Source organism: Mus musculus, chromosome 6, assembly GCF_000001635.26.
Source record: "Mus musculus strain C57BL/6J chromosome 6, GRCm38.p6 C57BL/6J".
Taxonomy (NCBI): Eukaryota; Metazoa; Chordata; class Mammalia; order Rodentia; family Muridae; genus Mus; species Mus musculus.
The window spans coordinates 76,974,827-76,989,934 of NC_000072.6; the positions used below are offsets into that span (position 1 = coordinate 76,974,827).

Consider the following 15,108-nt stretch of genomic DNA (forward strand, 5'->3'; position numbering starts at 1 on the left):
AAAATAGTTTGCATAAAAATTAATAAAAAGTAATTTTAATAAAAACAAACATGTGGAGGTAGGTGTGTGCTTGTTTAAGAGACTAATTTAGGAACTGTGAGGTATGATCTGCTGTTCACAAAACATTAATTTTGATCTCAGTTTATATTGCCCCACTCAAATCATTCTGTTTCTTTTCTAGTTTATTAAGTTTATTATTGTTGTTGTGTCTGGAAGGGAAATCAAGCCACAGCATGTGTGTGGAGATCAGATGACAGCTCTGTGGACTTAGCTCTCTCCTTCTACATTTATGTGGTAGAACTCAGGTCAACAGGCTTGTGTGGTAAGTGCCATTTCCTGCTAAGCCATCCTGCCTGCCCTAAGTTTCCAGTTTCTACATTCCTTTGTTCTTTACTTTCAGTTATAAGTTAGAATGGAAAAATGATCAAGGTATCTATAAAGGTTGGCTAGTAGTCAGTTTTCTTAAACTTAGAAAAAGCAAGCTTTTTTTGATGCTGATATTTTCCTTAGTGAAACAGCCAAAGTTGTAAAGATGTTGATGGAGGGAGGTTTTATTTTTATTAAGGAACTCCCCATAACCATCCCTCCCTGGGATCCTGATCTCCTATTGTGAACTCACCTGAGCAGACACCTTAGGAAAAGGCTGACTCAAAAGAAAGTTTATAGGAAGTTTTAAATACAGAAAGCTGACTGCCTGTAGACTTCTTCCTTTGCAGGGAGATTTATTGAGATAATCCCACACTGTCCTGACCCCTGAAAGGGAGCAACTGGATTCTGTGTAAAAGATGTGTTCATATTTACATACTTGCGGACCTGACACGTCACTGTAAGAACAGGCTTGCTGTTGCTTTTCTGTGCAATTGGAAAAGGTGGTGTTTTGCAACAGACTACAAAGCAGAAAAGGCTGATAATTAGGCTGTTACTCTCTCTGCAACTAATACTTTTACAAAAATCTAAAAAGTCCATTTATTACCCAATAAATTATATTGTATCAAAGGGTTTAAAAACAACAATCTCAATGATTTTTCAAACTAGGAACCTGTAACTAATGTAACTAAATCCAGAAAGAATGGTGGAAAGAAGATGCTGTTATGAATAAAGCTTTGGCGATTTGAAGGGAAATTTAGCTAAAAAAAAAATCTGTTATGCCAAAAATGTTTTTGATCAATCAAATCAGGTCATGTATTAGATAGTTAAGAATATTGGTATAAATATTATTTTATTCTATCTAACTTCTCATTTACTAAGTAACTTGACTTTTAAATATGTTTTGGTTTTGTTTAGTTTGAGACAGAGTCTCTATATATAATTCCAGCTGTCCTGGAACTCACTACATACACCAGGCTGGACTCAAACTCAGAGAGATACATCTACATCTGAATAATGTGCACAAAATCTAGAGATATGTGCCACCAGCCTGGATTCATGGGTTTTAAGTTTTTAAATAGTTTGCTCAGCAATTCTCAATCTTCCTCCAGTTAGAAATTCACAGTATTTAAAAATTAGCCAGATTTCTCTCCTAACAGAAGTTAAACTAATTTGTAACATATGTGTACCAAAGCCAGTGATATTCAGGCTACCTGAAAATGAACTTGTATTTTGTGCATGACATCAATGAGTTTGTAAAGGAGCTGCATTGTCCCATGTAGACATGAACATTTTGGTCAAAAAATACTACTTGGTTTGTTCCTAGATTCTTGGATTCCTTATGGTAACTTCCCCTATCTACTGTCTGCATCTTTACAACAGAGGTCAGTGTGTTTGGAACCATTAAGGAGAGTGGTGAATTTTTTAAAGTTGGAAGACATATGTGATTCAGATTTCAATTTCTGCAAAGTCTCTGCATAGAGCAAGTACTCAAAGAATGTGGCTAGATTGACATGTCTATTCAAGGAATCAATCATGCACTTTATTCTAAAATATTTTGAAGAGAAACAACTCCTGAAGGAAGGTGAGAGATGGTGCTCTGGATAGAAAAGAACAGGGATGTAAGAGTTACAAAGGCATGTGTCCTCTGCAGGTGACTTAAGTGAGGAAAAAACGGCAGTGCCATGACTGCTGCACTAATTGTCAAGCATGGCTTGGGACCGCCAGAAACCATGTGTTTGCAGTGTGCAACAAGTTGTACAACAAACTCTCTTGGAGTTTTGCAACCTTCAATCGTTTAGAAACAATGTAATTTTGTTAATAAACCCAAATCAATTATAACAAAAAATTGTTATAAACCACAAAGGTGAAGTTCTTATTCAAAACCAGTGACAGAGTGAATATTTTCAAAGAAAAAATTCTAGATCTTAGAGCCTTGTTTGTTTGTTTAGTTTGTTGGTTGGTTTGGTTTGGTTTTTAGGAGGAGGCTGAAGGAAAGGCAAACAAAATAAAAGTCATAGAGACATTAGGGGATTAATAGCTTTTTACAGATCTTAGCTCTGTACAATTTTTCAGGCCAAACCTAAGAATTAAACTGTCACACAGTTAATGCCAAGGCACTTATTCTAGGGAACTATTAAAAATGGAACTTTTTGCCCAGTGAGAAAGGTTGGAATGTTTTAATACTACCATTTCGCATTTTTATGAGCCCAGACTAGGACGGAACATTCGTTTTGCTTTTGTGAAGTTAATCTCCAGCATCTTTGCTATTGGAACTTGTGTTTTGTTTGAACAAATTATACCCCCAGGTGTACGGGTTTAGTTAGCATGGAATTAAAAAGAAAAAAACAATAGTCACTCAAAACGAAGGTATATGTATGCATGGGTATATGTGTATGTGTACATGTATATGTACATGTGTGAGTTTGTGTAATGTATGAAGGTATGTATGATATGTAGGAGTGTGTATATGTTCAATGCATGTGTGTAAATGCATGTTTGTGAGTGAGTGTAACTGTGTTTGCAAGTATGTATATTGCTTTTCATATAGAATTTCCTGGCAGAAACTGATTCACAAAATGTCATTAATATAATTCCAAAATATCTCCTGGGCTAGACCTGCAATTTACCAATGCAAATATTTGACTCCAACCCAGAGAAGAGATGAGAAATAGGTTCCCCAACTATCTGGCTGTGTTCACAGCCTACCAGCATGCACAGAGAGAGCCGAGTGCATTTGTCAAGCCCTGTCTGCAGAAAGGTGCCTGCTGCCTGATTGTCTACTTCACAGGCATGTTCCAGCAGGCTCTGCCAACCTGGCTCCCTGACAGTGTCTGTTCATTTTCCTGTCGTAGCATGCTGCAGCATTTGTACCACTAGGGTTGGACCACACAGTGTTATCAGCAGGAGCCAAAGCCTTTTCTTGTTCAAGGTAATAATGAGATGCACAAAGGAATGGCAGGAAAAAAGGTGGCAAAGAGGCAGGCCTCCGGGGAAGAAAATTAAGGAAAGCTTGGTGCTATTCACAAAGACTGAGATAAGACAACCCCCACTCTCAGCGCCCCCCTCCCCCCTGCTGCTTCTCTCACCCCTAGAAAAATTTGGACATACATTTGAAGAAAATGATAAGTTGGGGGAACTTTTTAGTTCTAAAATGATTCCTCTCTGGGCAAGGTAGTGAATGAATACTTTTTATTGATCTGTAGGCAGTGCACAGAATGTTTTCCAGGGGAGTGTCAGAATTGTGGTATGTGAGCTCAGTGAGACTGGGTGGGGAAGCCTTCTGCCTTTTACTGAGAGTCATTCTGGTAATAGAAAAGAAAAACAAACAAACACAAAACCAAAACAAAACAAAAAACCCTAGAAGTAGAAAGTACCTTAGCATTGGTGGCTGGCTATCATTTCATTCCCCAACACACAACTCTCTAACCGTCAACATGTCCCACTTAGATGAGAAACATGTGGGTGGGACATCTTCAAAGTCAAAGCTTAACCCTCAGCAAGCAAAAGCTTTAGCTTTGGTAACATGTTGAGTTCTTTTATTATTCAAACGATAGAAGGGGTTATTTTAAATCAACAGCTACTTTCAAATGCCATCAAAAGCCAAGCACCCAAGGAATGAAAAACAGGACAGGCATATGAAGAGGGTGAAAGATTTGAAACTCGAATAAAGATTCTAGAGCTAGAGAAAGGAGCTAGAGAAAGCAGGAAAGTATACAAGAAATAAGTACATTTCCATTCTTTCCTGATTTATTGAGAACGCTGTATATTTTCTGAGAAGAAGGCAGTCTGGATTTCAATGGCATCTTTTTGGAGTTGTGTATGCCCTCAATGACTGACTTTTCTCAGAGAACACTGGGACATGTTTATACTTTATAGAATTTTGGTAAAAGCTAAAGAAAACAGGAGAGATCCAGACAAACTATAGACTCTGAGCATGTGCTAGCTTGTTTCTCCCATCTCCCTTGTCTTGTTCTCCATCCTTGAAAACTTGGTCTTTTATGACCCATTAGATCTATAGATTTGACTGCACTGCTCTCAGACAAACTTTTAATACAGCCTGCAATGGGAATTCACAGAAAGTCTGCAGGAGTGGGGGAGAAATACCCAAATGCAGCAGCCTCTGCCAGAATCATCTCCACAGCTGAAGTCAGGTCCTCTTGGCCTGACTCTCATCAGCAGTGAGAGAACTGCTCCTCTCAGGACTCAATCATCCCCTCATCCCCTCCCCCATCCCTGCCGAGCAGGCCAGGTTGTGGCAGGTGCTGAGTGAGCTGCTGGGTGTTTGTGCCCCACACCTATGGGATGACTCAACACCTGTTCAATTAAACAGTTCAGTGCTGGTTCATTCACCAATTTATAATTGACGATGGTGTTTCCCACGACCTCCTTCCCATTGAGACACTTCCAGGTGAACTCGGGCTAAACATGTTTGGTCAAAAAGCTCTTTGGACAAATGCCCATGTGCTGGCAGTTAGCCCAATCTTGAAATGACACTGATGAAGTCCACTGAAACTCAGAATGACTTCACAGTCATTGGCATGTTTTAGCCTCCTCCAGCTTGGTAATGTTCAAAGAGAAGAAAGTTACAAATGCAGTAGTGAGTACCTCCGTGTTCTTTTCCTTCATTCTTTATGAATCTTCAGAGGGATGCATCCGAAGCTGCGTGCTCTACTGAGTTCCTTATGAGGCTAATAATTCTAACTATCTCACTACAAAACTTTCCTTGAAAGCACCCCTATTTCAGTTGTAGTTCTGTTGCTATGATAAGATAGCCTTATAAAAGCAACATTGGGAAGAAAAGAACTTACTTCAGATTATAGCTCCAAGTCATAGTTAATCACTGTGAGGTCCTCAGGGCAGGATTGCATTAGACTAGTCAGAGTCAACAATCAAAGGCAAATGGATGGAGGGAAATGGATGCACACCTGTGGGCTTGCTTGCTCATATCCAGTTTGTTTGCAAACCACAATGGCCTATGGGCATTCCCACACCAATTAATTTAAGACAATTTCTTAAAGTCTTGCACACAGGACAATCTAATGTAGTCAACTCCTCATCAAACCTCTCCTCCCAGGTCATTTCATGTTGTATTATATAGACAATTAGAATTTCTTCACATAGACATACCAAAAGAAGGGATTATCTATTTTAAGGCATAAGTCAAGTGATTTAACCAATCCCAACCCCCTGGATAATTTAAGTAAACTGAAAATCCATCCTTCTTTAAAAAAAATGAAAAATTTAAAATGGACTCTAAGCCTCTTTGTGCAATCTGTTCATGTTCTTAGCTCATCATCAGAAAGATGTAGGTTTTCACCCAGTGTCTTGAGATAACTTTTTTTTTTCCCCAAGAGGGTGTTCTAATCACACTTGGTGGAGTGACTGAAAACTCAGAGGCCAAAGAGAATCACAGACCCATCCCATTGCTGAGCTATTTCTTATCTTGTTAGTTGCCTCGGGCTCTCTGGTAAGGGGCCTGTAGATGCTCACCTGAGACAGAGAGGAAGTCATCCACAGAGGTGATGTCATCCACTGCCTCAGTGAGCACACGGACTTGCTTTTCCCACTGGTCTTTGAAGACATCCATGTTGTCCTGAGCAACTTTACTCTGTGGCCGAGCAGCCAGTGTGAGGGCAGCATTAATGACCTGTTGGGAAGAGAACACAGGGACAGGATGGTCACATTTGGCAGAAGGGAGAGAAGCAGGTCAAAGCACATGTTGGAAACCCAGACTTTGAAGTTACTGCAGATAAATGATTTGTCAGAATCCAGCACAATTAAAAACAGGAGAGATAAAGGAAGCTATTAGCCACCATTATGTTTTGCCGCTTCTTTTGGAGAGATAGTAATTAGCCTTAGGTTTCAAAAAGTATTTGCTGGACAAGACTAATTTTTTTTTTTTTTTTGCATAGATGTGCGAGAAATCTATACCTTGCTTTCTGCATGTGCAAGTTCATAATTTACTTATTGAGATAAGGTAAATAGATTTGGAACATTTAAACCACAACCCCAAGCAAACAGAATGAAGTCAATAATGAGTAGAAATGAGGATAATTTCCACTATAATCCTAAGTCCACTGAGTGGCTGCGATCTCTTTGGGAGAAAGATAAAACTCGAAGTGCTACAAGATTGACAGCTAAACATGTTCCGGTTAGAAAACAATAGCGCTGGAAGAGGCTGCAGAGATGGCTCACTGGGTAAAGTGACTTTGACAGGGGACTGAGTTTGGATGCCTAGGACACATGTAAAAGGCCAGAAGTGGCAGTAGACACCTATGACAAACAGCAGAGGAAAGGCAGCTCTGAAGCACAGTAGTCAGCTAGCCTATCCAAATCTATGATCTTCCGATCTACTGAGAAACATGTAATAAAAATAAATAATGATATAGAGAATAATTGAAGTGGACTTCTGGCCTCCACATGGATGTTCATACACACCTGCCTGCAAGTGCACACCCCAAAACTACAGAGAAAGAGAGAAAAGGGGAGAGAGAGGGAGAGAGAGAGAGAAAGAGAGAGAGAGATGGGGGGGAGAGAGAGAGAGACTGTGTATAGAGGACCATGACTGTCACAATATCAAAGGACTTTTGAAGCCAAATAAAGGGTACTTACTTGGGGACACAGGCTGTCAATCTGGGTGGCTGCCATTCTGACTAATTTCACCCCTTCCTCATTGTTGGAGATGGAACAAGCCAAATTGGCAACCTGTATGGAAGAAGAAAAAGCGAAAAATTGAGTTGGAAAAAAAAAAAACAGAAAAAATGGAGAGCTGGGAGAAGTGAGCCTGTCCTTTTCAGAAAGGTGTCTACTTCTGGCATTCCATCACCAATGTAATAAGGGCACTCTTCTGTGCCAAACCATGGGATACTACGCTGTGAATTTAGGCATGTCTACCAGAAGACCAGCCAGCTAATACTTAACTACTGCTTTGATCCCTAAGCATATATAAACATAGGATTTAAATGAAGTCCTCTGGCCATTACTCTGCTTTTCGCTGCCCTGGTATTTGCTCATGCTCTCTATCCCCAAAGAGTCACCATTCAGTAAAGACTTCTGTGATCTTGGTTGAATCCACCCTTGACTCTTTCCAGTGAGGGAAATGCTACACATGATGTTTTGCAACTCAGAGACACATTATATGCTGAATTAGAGCTCTATCCAAATGGAAATCTGCCTAAAGTTGCCAGTCTACCAGTCACCTAATGCAGTGCACTTTTGAGCAGATAAGACTGACGTGAAGAAAGACTGTATGTCCCAACAGGCACTGGTGGAATATATAGAAAACGAGATGGTCCAACTTTACCACAAAAGCATACACATACTTAGCTTTTCAAAAACATTGTACAATGCAAAACAGCTAAAAACAAAACAAACAAAATTCAACTTCCCAGAACTATTTAGGTGATTTTTTTTTTCATCAAGGAATGAGAATTGGTAATACAAGGTGAAATTGATTTACCAAGGTCAACAGTACACAAAGCTGCCATTATTACTCTGATCCATCCGATCAGGCTGCTGTGAAGAAATCAGGAAATTGAGGATTAGAGAGGCTAAAAGGGAGGGAATGGTCAATGGAGCCTTGGTGCAGAACTAGCAGAGCAAGGTGCTGGAAGAGGGACAGTGCCCTGGTACCTTTGTGTCACATGCACTTTTACTCAGGATGTTTTTTCATGGTCACTACCTGGAAGATGCCCTAATGCTTGAAGAAATTAAAATGAACCGCACATTTTCATCCTTTCTAAGGTGAAGTTGTGTCCTGCTGGTGTGTGGAATGCAGAGCTGGGATGTTAGGCAAGGCTTAAATCTCCATCCAGCCATGGGACTTCTTTGCAGGTAGAGGAATGTTTCCTTATAAGAAACTGGGAAGGCATTTCTAGTGAAGAAGATTTTCAAAGATGACTTCAATACAACATCACGCTAAGAGTTGTGCTTTGAAGATGAGTAAGAAAAACGAAGGGTACTTAGTCTATTTCAATGACAATAAAAGCTGCCAACATCACAGCTCCAATGAATTACAAATGTTATCTTCTAGTTTCTTGTCATTTGTATTTAAAATTCTTCTGATGGCTTCCCCTATTATACTTACTTTTTGAAATAAGTCTGTGAAAGAAAAGTATGGTGTCTCACAGTAAAGGACACTAATGCCAACAGGCACAGAGATTTTGAGAAGTAACACTGGGACTAATACTGAGGTCTCCTAGTTTCAGTTTTTTGGCTGTATTTTGTTGCTTCTACTCTGCAATTTGATAAGCATTTGTGGGTTCTGTTTATCTTTTCAGAGATTTATTTCACACTTAATTATGAGTACCTATGTGCATCTCTGTGTGGGTATATGCACATGAGGGCATATGCCTGCAGAAACCAGAGATATCTGATTCCCCTGGAGCTGCAGTTACAGGCAATTCTTAGCCACTTCCATGTGAGTGCTAGAAACCAAACTTGGGATCTCACAAAGATCAGTACAAGCATTTACAAGCTAAACCATGTTGCCACCATTTCCTATATGTTTTTTTCTTTGTACATTCTAAATGACAAAGGCAACACCCAATATAGGTCTTTAATATGTGTTAACTGAATTGCTAAAGGATAACTGTAAATATGAGTGTGTACAAGTAGCTGTATACAATAATTTGGAATATGATTTCTATGGGAGTTACTCAAAACAGAGGTATGACTATTTGGCTAAAGAAATTTCCCCCATACAGCTTCTGATCAGTTTTTACCCACTCTATGGTATTAAATAACACTTCCTTCATTCTAGTTCTTGATATGAACCCAAAATTCAGCCCTCTGTGTTTATGTTAGCCCAAGAAAAATCAGGATAGTATGATTTTTTCAGAAACATATATATTGCCTTAATTTTGGTTTTCTAATTGTTAATTGAATTCCTTCACAATGATGTTGAATAACATTTATGGCATAAACTATGGTTTTATGTGATTGTGGTCCTCACTTGACTCCAGCATCTTGGCCTCTGGCCCGTGAGGAGATAGGGAGTAGAGTGAATGAACAGGGTCTCAGAAGGCCCCGTAAGTACATCAGAGATGAAGACACTCTGGGATCAGCTTCAGGGAGACAGGTCAGCTTTATTCAGGGTGAATCAATGCTTGTTTAATTTTGGGAAGGAGGTAGGGACTATCCAGGGTGGACAAAGGTCATTGTCAGATGCCTCATTAGCATGAGAAGGCACTCCCAGGATCCTAGGTGTGCTCCGGACAGGTTTCTTATCTGGAGAAAGGAAGCTGAACCTGTAATCACACCAAAGCTAAAGGACATTCTGTAATTAGAAGATATGGGGGGTTGAGCTCCCCAGACAAGGTCAGAGAAGGAGAAGCCCTGCTAGTAAAGGGAGTTCCCCATTTTGTGCTGAGCTCAGAAGGCTATCAAGACAATGGAAGACTTTGACTTTAATTTGCAGGACTCAACATGTGACAGCTGATTTCTCTGTACAATCCATCCTTGGTATGAGAGGCAGAGTTATTGTCACATTTTTATTAAAACAGCAGGCAGTTAAAGAATGCTGTATGACACCAACTTAAAAAAAAAGCAAAGTATTACAGAAACCAAGTTTGGGTTAATATTTTCTTACATCTCTTTAAAAAAATATAGCAGCACTGTCAATGAAATAATACCTCTGATTCCTGAATGGCTATAAGAAAAAGGGAGATGGAAACAAGAACCAGATGGTGTGTCTCATGGAAGGGCATGGAGAGAGTTAGTGTTGATTGTCAACTTGACAGAATCTTGTATCACCTAGGAAACAAGCCTCCAGACCCATCTGTGATGGATTGCTGAGACTGGGTTAGCGTCTGCGCATGCGGGTGAGAAAATATCTAGATTAGTTTAATTGAACTGAGAAAGCTCACTGTAAACATGGGTAACAATATTCCCCAGGGTTGCACTTTCCACTGGATTATAGGAAGCTAGCTGAGCGCAAGCATTCAGGGTCTTTTGTATTCTCACTGTGGCTGCACTGTAATCAGCTACCTTAAGTGAATTCCACAATAACGTCCCTACCATGATAGACATATCCTGTAACTGTGACCCAAATAAATCCACTCTCCCTTAAGTTGCATTTGCCAAGTGTCTTAGTTACCACACCAGGGTATTTTAGCAGCAACAGGAAAAACAAGTAAGACAGCAATAGCACTATCTATAAAACATTTTCTCCCACCAAAACTATCTAAAACAGATCACTTTGTATAACTAACTAAACTTTGATAGGCTGCCCCACCCGGGGATCCAACCCATAAACAACCACCAAACCCAGACACTATTGCATATGCCAGCAAGATTTTGCTGACAGGACCCCGATATAGCTATATCTTGTGAGGCTATGCCAGTGCCTGGCAAATAAAGAAGTGGATGCTCACAGTCAGCTATTGGATGGTTCACAGGGCAGCCAATAGAGGAGCCAGAGAAAGTACCCAAGGAGCTAAAGGGGTCTGCAACCCTATAAGTGGAACAACAATATGACCCAACCAGTACCCCCCAGAGCTTGTGTCTCTAGTTTCATATGTAGCAGAGGATGGCCTAGTAGGCCATCAATGGGATGAAAGGGCCTTGGTCTTGCGAAGATCATATGCCCCAGTACAGGGGAACACCAGGGCCAGGAAGCAGGAGTGGGTGGGTTGGGGAGCAGGGCAGGGGGGAGGGTATAGGGGACTTTTTCAGAGAGGAAACTAGGAAAGGGAATAGCATTTGAAATGTAAATGAAGAAAATATCTAAAAAAAAAGAAAAGAAAAAAGGTAGCAGTTATATTTGAGAGCACACAAGAAAAAGAAAATCACCATTGTTGGTTGAATTGCAAATTTATTAAAAATCTGTGGATTTAAAAAAAAGAAAGAAAATACAAAAGATAAAAACAAGTGTAAAACAGAACATCAGGAAAGGTCAAAACACCTTATTGATATCCTGAATAAAATAAGCTACAAGCATATGTAATCAATAATGTATAGTGAAATCAATAAATGTAATCAATAAAATATGTAAATCAGTAAATGTCTAAATTACAATTTATGAATCCAAAGTAACTCCAGTGTTGACTAAATATGGGCTGCTACTATGGAGTTATTTAAATTTAGGAAGCATGATGCTGCTGTATTGAATATTAAAAAGAGAGTTGGGGGTAGAGAGTTGTTGGCTCAGCAACTATGGCTGCTTACTGCTCTTCTGGAGGACCTGAGTTCAATTCATAAAACTCATATCCAGAAATTCACAATGGAAAGGCCAGTTCCAAAGGGATCTGATGCCTTCTTCTCGCCCTCCAAATGTACATGTACTCAGATATAAATACCTCTCCCCATACACACACGTAGTTACTTTTTGTTTATTTTAAAAGAGATAACCAAAATGTTGATGAATGTAATAATAAAATGGCTAGAATTTACTTATGAAAAGAAGAAATAGGTGGGGGTATAAAATACATAAGGCCAGCCAGCTGTTCATAACTGTTGAAGCTGTGATACATTGTCTACTCAATACCTTGCATGTATGTGTATATATATATATGTACACACACACACACATATATATATATATATATATATATATATATATAATCAAAATATCAAAATATCAAAAATATCTGGCACATCTCTTTTTGCTTCTCTATGGGTTAAACAAAAGCTTAAATAGAAATTAATTATTCTATTTCTATTAATTAGAAATTAAATAGAAAAATCTGAGTAGAGCTAGAGTTGGAGCCTACATACCAGTGAGTGTGCTAGTCAAGTACAGAAGGTAGTCATGTCTAGACCAGTGGTGGCTGTCAGCTCTCTAGAAGAAGCTGGCCCTGGAGGGAATGGAGCTGAAAACAGCTGGACTCTTTCAAAAGAAAGAAATGCCAACCAGCAAAATCCAGAAGGTAACAGGCTTTTTCGTCTTGTAACTTTTTTTTTTTTTGTTTCTTGCCCTTTGTTTAGATAAACTCCACTGTGACTTCGGGCTAAAGAAGGTGCTCACCACCCAACAGAACCTGGCTGGAGGGACAGAGCTGGCCACACCAGGCGGAAACAAACCGCTGGCAATCTCCACTGCTCTCTGATTATTTATTCTCTTTAATTTCCACAGATCCACAAATCCTAAGTTTGGCAGCCTCTACTGTGCAAGTACTCCTATGTTTAATTCCACTTAAAATCAGAATTCCATTTACCTTCTATTGTATTAGGAACCTGGCTGAGAGGATACCAAATAGCACACTAAGGAATTCTGTATCTCAGAAGACAGGGTGTGTGCTTGAAACTGGTCATGGACGCTGTCCAAATCCCTACCTTCCTTGTTTTATTGTGCCTTGCATTCCTCAGCTACTGCCATTAGCATGACACTGAATAGACTTCCATGTACTTTGATTTTTACAACTCTGTCAGCAGATAACTCATGGCTTAGTCTTCCAAGTAGCCCCTAATGCAGTAGGTTCTCAACCTGTGGGTCACAACCCTCAACTCTTTCACGGGGGTAATTGAGAACATTAGAAAACACAGACATCTACATTATAACAATAGCAGAATTATAGTTATGAAGGAGTAGTGAAAATAATTGTATGGCTGGGGCTCGCCATCATATGAGGAACTGTATTAAAGGGTCATAGCACTAGAAGGTGGACAGCCACTGCTTTAATGAGTAAGATAGTTTGAGCCTACTAACACTTCCTCACCAGACAAAGAATGCTGCTCATAGTAAATGACTCCTAACTAGTCCTGTTCATCTATTCTTTAAGTACAAGTTCAATGAAACCAGAATCTCCTTGGTTGTATAAAATACCCTATTTTTTTTTTTTTTTTGAAGCAAGACTCATCACTATGATCATTTTAGCACAATTGGACTGAGTCTGAGGGAATGGAAGGAAAACTAATGTCACTAGATATTATAGAACAATGAGGAAAGAAAGCATACAAGAGACCAAGAGTAGAATATAGACTGAAGCCCTGAAGACATTATGCAGTCTGATTAAACTTGAGTCAATTTTAAATCATACATGAGTCAACCAAGGAGGTGAGATTATAAGATGTCCACGTCCAGCTGGATCTGGCTTTTTCTTTCTCTATTCCTGAATAATTGACAGTTACTGGGACAACAACAGCTATTCACAATTCCTCGAGGCTTAGAAAACATTGAAGTTTATCATAGGATATTAAATTTGGAGCTATTAAAATTGATGTTGGATGGGCCACAAGCATGGTGGGCAGAGCTCTTTAGTGAACTGATTGCATTATATCCACACTGAAAAGGAATCCTTCTCAGAAACTTCTGAAAGAGAAATAAATTGGAGGAAAAAAGATGAAGGAGCCGAGGCAGTGCTTTCTGTGTGGCCTCTGTGCATTGGAACAAGCTGTCTTTGGGGAAAGGAAGAGGCTTCCAGCCATAGTTAAATTATGTGCTTGATCGTAGGCAATCTGAGGCATTAGGAACGATGCTCAGTTGGTGTAGAGCTTCCTTTATAAATAAGCTGTGGTGACCTGGACCTGCAATCACAACACTGTGGAGATGGGTGGATCTTCTTGACCACCCAGCCCATCTCAGTCAATGAGGTCCAGGTTCAGTAAAGCCAATCCAGTGATGACTAAAGGAGATATCCTACTTTGATATCTGACCTCCAACACATGCACACACATGCACACTCAAATGCTCACACACACACACACAAAAAAATGCTCACTCCAAATTTAGTACTCAATGTATTAGCTCAGAACCTTTCAATGTATCATGGACAGTTCAGATAGCCACTCTTCAATCTTTCTTTACTGACTGCTTTGTTACCCAAGTTTTCTTCCTGTTCAATGATTATCGTGCTCTTTTCTTTACTTGAAACACATTGGATAAACAGGTGAAACAAAAACAATTCAATTAGTAAGCTGGGACATAGCATAAAATATTAAGGAAAGCTGGCGCAAAGTTTTCCAATATAGTAAGTTACTTCCTGAACTCAGTTTGTATTATGATTGGCAGGTGCACCCTAATGCTTACTTAGAAAAATCAACTATTCAACATTCCCAAGACACTCATATAATGATACAGTGATAATAATCAGAACCACATCAAGCCTTCACATATAAATATGAACATTCAAATACAAGAATACAAGTTTGGGGGCTAGAGGGTTAGTTCAGCACAGGAAAACACACAAGGATCTTATAGAAGACTCAACTTCAGTTCCTGACACCCACACTGGGTGAATCACAACTACTATAACTCCAGCTTCAAGGGCTTCCATCTGATGACTTACTTTCACAGGTACCTGCATTCAACATGTGAATATAGACTGGACATGAATATACACAAAAATAAATCTTGAAGTAAATGTGAGTCTTATTTGAACACTAACAAAAACAAAACAAGCCAAAAGCCAGTATGCCTGTAAGAGAACTGTACCTTAATTAAAATCCTCAACTTGTAAAGTAATTAGACACTTAACTCCTAAGGGATATGATGTACCTCTGAGTCACAAGAACATTTTTCTCCTTTTTCTGGCCCTGGAATTCAAATTATGTGTTTAAATATTCCTTGATTTTGTTCAATTCCAAACACTGAACATACCCCATGCATTCGACCTCCAAATGCTTTCCAATTTTTCATTAATTTTTATACCTTCAGGAATCATATCCATGTCTTAAGAAGAACTTACATTCAAAATGAAGCAAAGTAGCAACTCAGAGGTCCATAAAGCTCTTGCTCCGTTTGTTAATATTTCACCATCACAGTCAATTTGGAGATAAAAATGAAATTATTTACTTATAAAG

The 15,108-nt window shown here is 39.3% G+C and overlaps 1 protein-coding gene across 5 annotated transcripts in view; it reads right to left on the bottom strand.

Annotated features, from left to right (window-relative positions):
- The window catches only part of Ctnna2 (catenin (cadherin associated protein), alpha 2), a 1,098,179-nt gene that overhangs the window by 93,190 nt on the left and 989,881 nt on the right, over positions 1-15,108 (bottom strand). For all 5 annotated transcript variants that reach the window (XM_011241195.3, NM_001355193.1, NM_009819.2 and 2 more), the window contains 2 exons: positions 6,982-7,074; positions 5,860-6,016 (listed from right to left, as the gene is read on the bottom strand). In XM_011241195.3, the coding sequence (XP_011239497.1) occupies positions 5,860-6,016; positions 6,982-7,074 (250 nt within the window). The remainder of the gene's footprint in view (positions 1-5,859; positions 6,017-6,981; positions 7,075-15,108) is intronic.